Raw genomic sequence first — 12168 nt, 5'->3', positions numbered from 1 at the left:
CTCGAGGACAGCAGGCATGTGGTGACACTACTAAGAGAACAGCTTAGTCCTTGGATTTCTGGAGGTATACGCCTCAAGTAATTGACAAACCCATATAAGACCATAAGACATAGGAGTGGAACTAAGGCCAATCGGCCCATTGAGTCCACTCCACCACTTAATCATGGCTGATGGGCATTTCAATTCCACTTACCCGCACTCTCCCCGTAGCCCTTAATTCCTTGCGAGATCAAGAAATTATCGATCTTTGCCTTGAAGCCATTTAATGTCCCTGCCTCCACTGCGCTCCGTGGCAATGAATTCCACAAGCCCACCACTCTCTGGCTGAAGAAATGTCGTCTCATTTCAGTTCTAAATTTATCCCCTCTAATTCTAATGCTGTGCCCACGGGTCCTAGTCTCCCCGCCTAACGGAAACAACCTCCTAGCGTCTACCCTTTCTAAGCCATATCCACTGACAGGTAAATGACGGACTTCTCTACAACAAGACAGACACCCCTCCTTTGCCGGAGGTGACAGTCATAGAACATAGAACATAGAACAGTACAGCACAGAACAGGCCCTTCAGCCCACAGTGTTGTGCCAACCATTGATCCTCATGTATGCACCCTCAAATTTCTGTGACCATATACATGTCCAGCAGTCTCTTAAATGACCCCAATGACCTTGCTTCCACAACTGCTGCTGGCAACGCATTCCATGCTCTCACAACTCTCTGCATAAAGAACCTGCCTCTGACATCCCCTCTATACTTTCCACCAACCAGCTTAAGGCGAGTGCCTGCTGGCCAATATTTAAACCTTTTCAACATGATCTATTATGCAGCATATTATTATTGTTGCTTTCTGCCTCAGTGGCTAAAAATGCATGTCCTGGATGAAGTTGCTGATGGTAAGGACATTGTTTACACACAATGATTAATGTTCACTGAGTACTGTTTGGGCTGTGTAGTCCAGATGATTCAGTCCCAACTGCTGGTTACTGTCTCCTTATGAATGTTAAATTGCCACCAGTGTCTGTAATTATTATTAAAATAGAGGAACTAGATTAGACATAGATGACACAGAAAACTCTTTCATCATTACTGGGAACACTACCAGCCCTTCGGAGTGTGTATAGCTCACCAGGTTTAATGTCACATCTGAATGAGACACCTCCAGATATGGCAGCACTCTCTTAGTATTAAGGTAGAGTATCAGCTTGGATTAAGTGCTCAGATCTCTGCAAGCAGATACTGTGAGCTTTCTTTGTAAAAACTTTGTAAATGCCACACAGTTTATTATTGTCCCTTCCTTCTGCTGCTTCAAAGGCACAAAAAGTGTAAATTACTTCCCTTACCTGAAGTGTCTTTTCACTAAGTCCACGGAGTAAAAGAGTGATGACATGAATTGCAGCTCGACGCACCTCTGGTTCCCGTTCTGTCTTCACAATGCCTGTAAGACATTCAGTCACCTGGAAGGAAATCACAGTGATAATGAAGTGACTTTATGCAGGCAGCATGGAATTATTGTCAGATCTACAGGAGGAGCTCATATAGTTTCCAGTATTGAGCATAATGTTGAAGCTGAATTGGTAACAACTTTGAAAATTCAGCTTCTCGAAGCAGCTCCCTGGAATGTAGTGCATCAGCAATCTAGGTCAGTGCTCACAGCAGCAAACACCACACTTTTGATCATATTTTAGATTATTATTATATCTTCCAAGTTGGTTTTGGTGTATTAACTTGGAAGGATATCAAGGCCATTCAGAAGCTCAGAAGAGATTCCAGATGATACCAGATAGATATAACAATAAAAAGGATAAGTATAGATTTGTTTATGACACAGAACGGGAGCACACGTGGGGTTGTATGTGCAGCATTGAGAGGATCCTTGGTTGAAGATGAAGACATATTGCAAGCGAAGTTGAGGAAGGACCAAGGGCAGGCAGAAGGGGTTAGTTTAATTTGGCATCATGTTTAGCACAACATCATGGCCTGAAGGAGCTGGTCCAGTGCTGTAGAGTTCTATGTTCTAAGGTAGCATCATTGGAACAGATGTAGTGCAAATGAAGGAACTGGCCAAATGGACTGGAGTCGTTACAGGAAGGAGGGTGTGAAAATATTTCGTTGATAAGGCCCTTAACAACCCATTTCCTTGATGTCTGCCCTTAGACTGTTGGAAGGTCTTCCAAGCGAGCTTTGATGATTGTATCATGCTGGGGATGGGAAGAGAAAACAAGGGGAATTCTATCGTGATTTAGGGAGGGAAGGCGAGGCTATGGCTGTCAGCAATTCAATTTTATCAACAAGAACTCTGGTTCATCAAATTCAGTGGCCAGTGAAATATTTTTCTTTTGTCCTTTCTAAATACAGTACCATATGGTTGTGTTGTCTCTCCCTGTTTATATTAAAAGGAGATGTGGTTTTAATTTTGGATTATAACCTAGTTGTTAACCGGTTTTGCCATTTGCTTATAGAAATAAATCTTGTTTTGTAATAAATGTATTTTTTTTGAGTCAATTAAAAAAACCTGGGGAAAGTCCCTTGTATTCTGGATAGCAGCACTGTAAGGGAGAAAAATGGCCATTTTGGCGGTTGAATCACAACATTTACAGTGGTGTGGTACTGCAGAACTTTTGCTAGGTATTGCTGAAAAAGATACATTTTGTCAGTTTTTTTCTTGCATTCATCAGAGCAATTTACAAGAATACCAATTCAAGTGGAAAACCAACATTAGAAATGATTGCACAATTCTCAGGGTAGTGCTCTCACCAAGCAGAGTCAGCTTACCTGCTTTAAAACTGACAGTTAACTCATTGATAATTGATGCATTCATTGCAAAAACACCTTTAACAATTAGAATCTCAATCACAATAACACCTTTAGAACATAGAACAATACAGCGCAGAACAGGCCCTTCGGCCCTTGATGTTGAGCCAACCTGTGAGCTAATCTAGGCCATCTCCCTATACTATCCCCTCGTCATTCATACGCTTATCGAAGGACTGTTTAAATGCCCCTAATGTGGCTAAGGTAACTACATTTTAGTTGTTTTAGTATGTTGGTGGGTTTGTGGGCTACCCTGAAGCCAAGACGTCCGAGTAGTCTGGCAGTCATTTCGGAAATGTCTTTGATGTAGGGGAGAGCGGTTATGGTTTCTGAGCCCGTTTTGTCTGTTTGTTTGGGTTTATTGCTGAGGAATCGGCGGACTGTGTCCAACACACTAAAACAGCAGCTAACGAACTTAAAAGACCCTATACAGACAACAAGTAAAACAAACATCATCTGCAAAATACCTTGCAAGAACTGTGACAAACACTACATTGGACAAACTGGCAGAAAGCTAGCCACCAGGATACATGAACATCAACTAGCCACAAAACGACATGACCCACTATCACTCGTATCCTTACATACAGATGAGGAAGGACACCACTTTGATTGGGACAACACATCCATCCTAGGACAAGCCAAACAGAGACACGCACGAGAATTCCTAGAAGCATGGCATTCCAACTGGAACTCCATCAACAAACACATTGACTTAGAGCCAATCTACCACCCCCTGAGAAAAAGAACAGGAAATGACATCACCAATCCAAGGAAACCTAACCAGATAAATAGAAAGCGGGGCATAACACCAGCGCTTTGTCGGAGGCTCACTGATGATGTTACCTAGAATGGTGAAGAAACGTCTGAAAACGAACCTTCCAGCTCAGCGAACAAACTCACATCCATATTCCTATTTCTTATGGTCTTACTGAGTCAAAAATCGATGCTGAGGTCTCCCAGGGCCATTCCCCTCCAAATATATCCACTGTGTTGCCACCTCTATTAGATCGGTCTTGCTGGTGAGACTTCACATATTCAGGGATGGTAATGGTATTGTCTAGCAGCTTGTGAATAAGGTATGATTCTGTGAGTATGACTATCCCAGGCGCTACTTGATTAGTCTCTGAGACAGCCTTCACAATTTTGCCACCAGCTCCACATGTCAGCATTAGCTAGAAATTAGTTAGTACTTATCCTGTCACCTTCACCTTGAGCACACTCTTCAAAATCTCTCACTTCCTCTACTCTCAATGCCCTCTCATTAACTGTGCATTCCTTTGCTTTGTTTGCTCTCCTCAAATGTATAACTTTGCACTTGGCTCTGTACTGAATTCCATTTGCCAGTTTTCCACCCACTCAGCTAAACCACTGATTTCCTCTGGCGGTAGACAGCCATCCTCTTCGCTAATAACTACACTGCCAATATTTTTGTCATCTGCAAATTTCCTAATTGTGCCTCCCACATTTAAGCCTGGGCCACTAATATAACTGAAACAGTAAGTGATGCAACACCGGAAACCATTTCCCAATTGCAAAATTACCAATCCTTACCCATGGCCCGGTCCATAATTATTTGGCTGTCCTGCCCTTTTTCGCTAATGTACAACATTTGCAGATTTCAATCCTCTGGTACCATGCCTGTAACTAGAGTGAGGACTGGAAAATGATCCTCAGAGCATCCACTATTTCATCCTCCTTTAACAGATGGAATTTATTTTGCTCTGATGAGTTATACAACTTCAAGGAGGTCTGTTCCTTCTCATTCTGCTTGTCTTATCTAATATTTCACATTCCTCCTCTTTATCTAAGAATGTTACCCATCTTTGTGAAGACAGAGACAAATGCTCAGTTAGAACCCTGTAACATTGGAAACATAGAAAATAAGAACAGGAGTAGGGTATTTGCCTCTGCAAATCTTTTCTGCCATTCAACAAGATCGTGGCTGATTATCCAACTCAATATCCTGTTCCCACCTTGTCCTGATAGCCCCTGATCCTTTTAGCTCCAAGAATTATCGATTTCCTTCTAGAAAATATTCAATGTTTTATTCTCAACCGCCTTCTGTAACGGAGAATGCCACAGGCTCACCAGCAGCAACCCTCTTAATTTTCTTGCTGGCTGCGTGAACCTCCAAGGTCTGTGTGCTGCAGCGACTCCTGGAACTGGAAGTCAATGAACATAGAACAGTACAGCACAGTACAGGCCCTTTGGCCCACGATGTTGTGCTAAACTTTTACCCGAAACCTAAGGTCTATCTAACCTCCACCCCTATCTTATACTATCATCCATATGCCTATCTAACAGCCACTTAAATGCCCCTAATGAGGCTAACTCCACGACCATCTCTGGCAATGCATTCCACACTCCAACCACTTTGAGTAAAGAACCTACCTCTGACATCGCCTCTATATCTACCTCCACTCACTTTAAAACTATGTCCCTTCATTATAGCCACCTCCACCCTAGGAAAAAGCCTCTGGCTGTCCAATCTATCTATATCTCTGATCATTTTGTACACCTCTATCAAGTCACCTCTCATCCTTTGTCATTGTAAAGAGAAAAGCCCTAGCTCTTTCAACCGTTCCTCGTAAGACCTTCCCTCCATTCCAGACAACATCCTGGTAAATCTCCTCTGCACTTTTTCCAACACTTCCATGTTTTTCCTGCAGCAAGGCAACCAGAACTGGATACAATACTCCAGATGTGGTTGAACCAGGCATTTTTTTAAATAGCTGGCTCTTTTATAGTTGGCTTCATGGCTCTTGAAGTCAATCCCTCTATTAATGAAAGCTAACACACCGTACACCTTCTTAACAAATCTATCCACCTGGGTGGCACCTTTCAGGGAACTGTGGACATGAACCCTGAGATCCCTCTGCTCCTCCACACTGACAAGAATCTTTCTGTTAATCCTGTATACTGCTTTCAAGTTTGTCCTTCCAAAAACCAACGCTGTATTTGGCATACTGATGCTGACTGTCAAATGTGGAACATCAAAGTGGTTGTGTACAACTTAGAGAGAACGCAGTTCTCTACTCTCTTGAAGAAATTTCTCATCTCAGTCCTAAATGGTTTACCTCGTATCCTTACGCAGTGACCCAGTTGTGGACCTCTCCTGTCATTGTTCCCCATCTAGTCCTGCTATAGGTTTCAATTGGAACACCTCTCATTGATGCAGATTCTGATCCAGTCTACTCTCATAATTCAGTGCTTCATCCAGGAATCAGTCTGGTAAACCTTCTTTGCACTCCCTTAGTAGCCAGAACATCCCTCCTCAACTGCACTCACTACACCAATTCCCTGTACAGCTGCAGCAAGACTTGTTCCTGCACTTCAATCCTCTCGCTATGAAGACCAATACAGCATTTGCCGCCTTGAACACCTACCATACCTGCTTGCTTACTTTTACGAATTTGTGTACGAGGACACTCAAGTCTCATTGCATTTCCACCTTTCCCAATCTACTGCTATTCGAATGATAATTTGCTCTCCTGCTTTTGCTATCAAAGTATATAATCTCACATATATCCATATTATACTTTTTCCCACTCATTCAGCTTGTCCAAATTGGACTGAGGCATCCCTGCATCCTCACAATTTCCCCTTCCACCCAGCTCTGTGCTATATACATTTATTACATTGTATACAGATCACATTTAGTTTCCCCCTTCTAATATTAATATATATTGCAAATAGCTGGGGAACAAGTACTGATACCTCCTGTACCCCATTTATCCCTGCCTGCCACACAGACAATAATCCATTTATTCCTACACTGTTTTCTGTATTGTCCGGTGATAGTGACATAATCTGCTTTATGTAAAAGTTGAGTAATAAATATTGGTTAATTTAGCAGGGAAAATTCGTGGTTACTCTTCAAGAATAGTGGTGATTTCTTTACTTCCACCTGAATAGACAGGGAGCATTCCCACAGCAGTATCAGCCTGAATGTTCTGCCGTTGTGTCTAAGTGCTTGATGGTGAAGATCAGAAATGAGTGTGCTGTCTGACATAATGGCCCTTAATTGGTTCCTTACTTATTTATTGCATTACTCAGTATAATGAGACTTTGCCACTTGTGCACTCTTTCTGTCTCATCTTCAGCCACAATACAGGTGCTAAGAGAAGGAGAAGAGACAAGTTGAAGGGACAAGCAGTGAATTTCTGGCAATGTTTAGATTTAACAGACTCGAGGTGGATCATTCCAGAATCTGGGTCAGTCAACAATGCAGGGAGCACTAACAAAAATGAAGACGGCTGCCCAAGCGGCTATGTCAATCATATGGAAGCAACAGTCATATCAAATATAACGTGCTGCTTTGCTAATGCACAGATACAAGAAAAAGGTTTTAAGATACAAGATGCGTCATTTAGTTTCACATGCACATCACGTGCTTACCTCATGAATCACTGATCCTACAGCGAATTGCAGACACTGACAGAGCTCACCCAGATTCGATAGGCTACTAGCCCGCACTGTACTATCGGAGTCTTTCGTCCCCATCAAAAACACCCGTATCAAAGGATCACGATAATGTGAAGCTATCTCACCTAGAGAGAGAAAGATAGAACACAGAATGATACAGCACAGGAAAGGGCCCTTTGGCCCGTGAAGTTGTGCTGAACATGACGCCAAATTAAACTAATCCCTGCTGTCTGCCCTTGGTCCATACCCTCCATTCCTTGCATATTCAGGTGCTTTTCTAAAAGTCCCTTAAGTACCCTGAATATATCTAACTCCCAACACCATGCTTGGCAGCGCATTCCAGACTTCTACCACTCTGTGTAAAAAAACCTGACCCTCATGTCTCCTTTGAACTTTCCCCCTCTAATCTGAAATGCATGCCCCCTAGCATTGGACATTTCAACTCTGGGATAAAGATTCTGACCATCAACCTTATGTTAGCATCCCACCCAGACCCATTGTCCCACACTTGCCCTGTAACTCTACATTTCCTACGGCTAATCATCTAACTTACACATTCCTGGACACTATAGACAACGCAGCATTGCCAATCAATCTAACCTTGCCTTGGACTGTGGGAGGAAACCCACGCAGACACAGGGAGAATGTGCAAACTCCACACAGACAGTCACCCGAGGCTGGAATTGAACCCAGATCCCTGGTGCTGCAAGACAGCAGTGTGATCAACTGAGCCACTGTACCACCTTTTATAATACCACCTGTGGCCAATGAGACTAGAATATCATGAAGAAAGAAAATCATCCCTTTGAGCCTTATATTTCTAGTTTTTCACTGTTTACATATTGACAATGACAAGTATTGGAATCAGAGGCAAACATATAATTACCTTGGACTTGACGGTAGTAGCAGCTCTGACTCAGTCCTACTGGCAATGTCTGAGCTTAGGAAAGCGGCACATTATACCTGTTCTGAGTTACCACAAGTTGGTATTACCCTGATTACCAGCCCTTACTCACCCAATGCTTTTGTACTTCGCATTAGTACCTCTCCCATCTTCATCCGGGTCTCAACACATCTTGTTTTTTCAGCTCCTTCTGGTGATATCCGATATTCATCCAGTAACCGTGGCAGGATTTGAGCTGGATACACATCTGCTAGAACCGACAAACCTGTGACATAATTTAGGTACTTTAATTCTTTAATGCATGTCTGGCTTAGACAATAAACTTGAATCTGGAAGAAAAGGTCAAGTCAGTTGTGAGACCGAACAGTGAGTCGGAGACGTTCTCCCTCAAATGCTGCTTTGACAGTAGAGGTAACAGGCTAGCTTTAAGGTTGTGGTGTAGGGATAGCTTTACTCCGTATCTAAAAGTGTGCTGTATCTGTCCTAGGAGTATTTGAGGGGGACAATGTAGAAGGAGCTTTACTCTGTATCTAAACCTGTGCTGTTCCTAATCTGGGAGTATATAAGGGACAGTGTAGAGGAAGCTTCACCTCATATCTAACCCCATGCCATTTTTGTCCTGGGAGTGTTTGATGAGGACAGTGTAGAGGAAGCTGTAACTGAGGGAATGCTAGCACTCAACTGCTGAAATGGAAGATGTTTATTTTTCCGGCTCATTCAGCACAAGGTTCAGAAAAATAAATGGAAAAAAGTACTTAGACAACTGATACATTATACAACATAAGTGAGTGCAATGCTTAAAACAGCGACATCAATATGAAAGCTGTTCCTTAATGGAGGTGTTTAATTAATTACAATAAACATTAAGCATTTTTAAAATTCATTAATGGGATGAGGGCATCGTTGGCATGGCAGCATTTATTGCCCATCCCTAAATGCCCAGAGGGCAGGTCACAGTCAACCACATTGCTGTGGGTCTAGTGTCACATGGAGGCCAGACCAGGTAAGGATGGTAGTTTCCTTCCTTAAAGGACATATAGTGAACCAGATCGGTGTTTCCAACAATCAACAATAGATTCATGGTCATCATTAGATTTTTACTAAATTCAAATTCCACCATCTGCCATGGTGGGATTTGAACCCGGGTCCTCATCACATTATCTGGGTCACTGGATTAATAGTCCAGAAACAATACCACTAGGCCATTGCCTCCCTATGAAGTATATAGAACAACAAACTTAAACAGAATAAAAACCAAAAGAACTGCGGATCTGCAAATTAGCATGCTCACCTGACCCGCAACATAAACTCTGTTTTTTCCATCACAGATGCTGCCAGACCTGTTGAGCTTTTCCAGCAAGTTTGTTTTCAAAACTTAAACAGAGTTGAGACCCGAAACTTGGCTTTAGGTAATTAGTAACCAGAACACTCGTAATTGCAGGGAAATTTCACCACTCCAGGAAGTTGTTATATTATTCTACACTTCAGTTTCAATCTTTCAAGTTGAGAAAGTCACTCAGAGTTTTATTCAAGGCATTTAGAAGTGCTGAAAACGATTTGATGTTGTGAAACTTGAAAGAGTTCAGAGAAGATGTGCAAGAACGTTACCAGGGTTGGAAGGTTTGAGCTGTAGGGAGAGGCTGAGCAGGCTGGAGCTATTCTTCCTGCAGTGTTGGAGGCTAAGGGGTGACCTTACAGCAGTATATAAAATCATGAAGGGCATGGACAGGGTGAATAGCCTTTTTTTTTCTCCAGGGTGAGGGAGTCCACAAGTAGAGGGCACAGATTTAAGGTCAGGGGGAAAGATTTAAAAAGGGCCCAAGAGGCAGTGTTTTCATGCAGAAAGTATTGTGTGTATGGAATGAGCTGTCAAAGGAAGTGGTGGAGGCTGGTACAATTACAACATTTAAAAGGCATCTGAATGGGTATGTGAACAGGAAGGATTTAGAGGTATTTGGACCAAATGTTTGCAAACGGGACTAGATTAATTTGGAATAGCTGGTTAGCATGGATGGGTTGTACCGAGGTGTGTTTCCATGCTGTACATTTCTATGAATCTCTACATCCCCCACTCAACCATGACCACCAAGCCAAGGGATCAATCCTGGCTCAATAGAGAGAGGATGGAAACTGCAGGGGATGGGCACATTAGAAATGTGGAGCTTATTCAAGGAAAAGCTCCTGTGTGTCCTAAATAAGTATGTACCTGTCAGGGAGGGAGGAAGCTGTGGAGCGCGGGAGCCGTGGTTTACGAAGGAGGTGGAATCTCTGGTCAAGAGGAAGAAGGCGGCTTATGTTAGGATGAGATGTGAAGGCTCAGTTAGGGCACTTGAGGGCTACAAGGTAGCCACGAAAGACCTAAAGAGAGAGCTCAGAAGAGCCAGGAGGAGACATGAGAACTTGTTGGCAGACAGGATTAGGGTAAACCCTAAGGCTTTCTATAGGTATTTAAGGAATAAAAGAATGACGAAAGTAAGATTAGGCGCAATCAAGGATAGTAGTGGTAAGTTGTGTGCGGAATCAGGTGAGATAGGGGAAGCGCTAAATGAATATTTTTCAACAGTATTCACTCTGGAAAATGACAATGTTGTCGAGAATACTGAGATATGGGCTATGAGACTAGATGGGATTGAGGTTCACAAGGAAGAGGTATTAGAAATCCTACAGAGGGTGAAGATAGATAAATCCCCTGGGCTGGATGGGATTTATCCTAGGATCCTCTGGGAAGCCAGGGAGGAGATTGCCGAGCCTTTGGTATTGATCTTTAACTCGTCATTGTCTACAGGAATAGTGCCAGATGACTGGAGGATAGCAAATGTGGTTCCCCTGTTCAAGAAGGGGAGTAGAGACAACCCTGGTAATTATAGACCAGTGAGCCTTACCTCAGCATGTTGGTAAAGTGTTGGAAAAGGTAAGAAAAGATAGGATCTGTAATAATCTAGAAAAGAATAAATTGATTACGGATAGTCAGCACGGTTTTGTGAAGGGAAGGTCATGCCTCACAAACCTTATTGAGTTCTTTGAGAAGGTGACCAAACAGGTAGATGAGAGTAAACCAGTTGATGTGGCGTATATGGATTTCAGCAAGGCGTTTGATAAGGTTCCCCACAATAGGCTATTGTACAAAATGCAGAGGAATGGAATTGTGGGAGATATAACAGTTTGGATCAGAAATTGGCTTGCTGAAAGAAGACAGAGGGTGGTAGTTGATGGGAAATGTTCATCCTGGAGACCAGTTCCTCGTGGTGTACCGTAAGGGTCGGTGTTGGGTCCACTGCTGTTTGTCATTTTTATAAATGACCTGGATGAGGGCGTAGAAGGAGGGGTTAGTAAATTTGCAGACGACACGAAGGTCGGTGGAGTTGTGGATAGTGACGAAGGATGCTGTAGGTTGCAGAGAGACATAGATAAGCTGCAGAGCTGGGCTGAGAGGTGGCAAATGGAGTTTAATGCAGACAAGTGTGAGGTGATGCACTTTGATAGGAGTAACCGGAAGGCAAAGTACAGGGCTAATGGTAAGATTCTTAGTAGTGTAGATGAGCAGAGAGATCTCGGCGTCCATGTACACAGATCCTTGAAAGTTGCCACCCAGGTTGACAGGGCTGTTGAAAAGGCATACAGTGTTTTAGATTTTATTAATAGAGGGAGAGTGTTCCGGAACCAAGAGGCTATGCTGCAGCTGTACAAAACTCTGGTGCGGCCGCACTTGGAGTGTTGTGTACAGTTCTGGTCACCGCATTGTAAGAAGGATGTGGAAGCTTTGGAAAGGGTGCAGAGGAGATTTACTAGGATGTTGCCTGGTATGGAGGGAAGGTCTTACGAGGAAAGGCTGAGGGACCTGAGGCTGTTTTCATTAGAGAAGAAGGTTGAGAGGTGACTTAATTGAAACATATAAAATAATCAGAGGGTTAGATAGGGTGGATAGGGAGAGCCTTTTTCCTAGGATGGTGACGGCGAGCACGAGGGGGCATAGCTTTAAATTGAGGGGTGAAAGATATAGGACAGATGTCAGAGGTAGTTTCTTTACT

General features: G+C 43.0%; 1 protein-coding gene across 2 annotated transcripts in view; it reads right to left on the bottom strand.

The window, feature by feature from the left end:
* Positions 1–12168, bottom strand: part of tango6 (transport and golgi organization 6 homolog (Drosophila)) — a 153796-nt gene that overhangs the window by 19297 nt on the left and 122331 nt on the right. For both annotated transcript variants that reach the window (XM_059651822.1, XM_059651823.1), the window contains 3 exons: positions 8253–8405; positions 7210–7361; positions 1338–1451 (listed from right to left, as the gene is read on the bottom strand). In XM_059651822.1, the coding sequence (XP_059507805.1) occupies positions 1338–1451; positions 7210–7361; positions 8253–8405 (419 nt within the window). The remainder of the gene's footprint in view (positions 1–1337; positions 1452–7209; positions 7362–8252; positions 8406–12168) is intronic.

This window comes from Stegostoma tigrinum, chromosome 16 (assembly GCF_030684315.1).
Source record: "Stegostoma tigrinum isolate sSteTig4 chromosome 16, sSteTig4.hap1, whole genome shotgun sequence".
Taxonomy (NCBI): Eukaryota; Metazoa; Chordata; class Chondrichthyes; order Orectolobiformes; family Stegostomatidae; genus Stegostoma; species Stegostoma tigrinum.
This window is presented reverse-complemented; position numbering and strand designations above follow the sequence as displayed.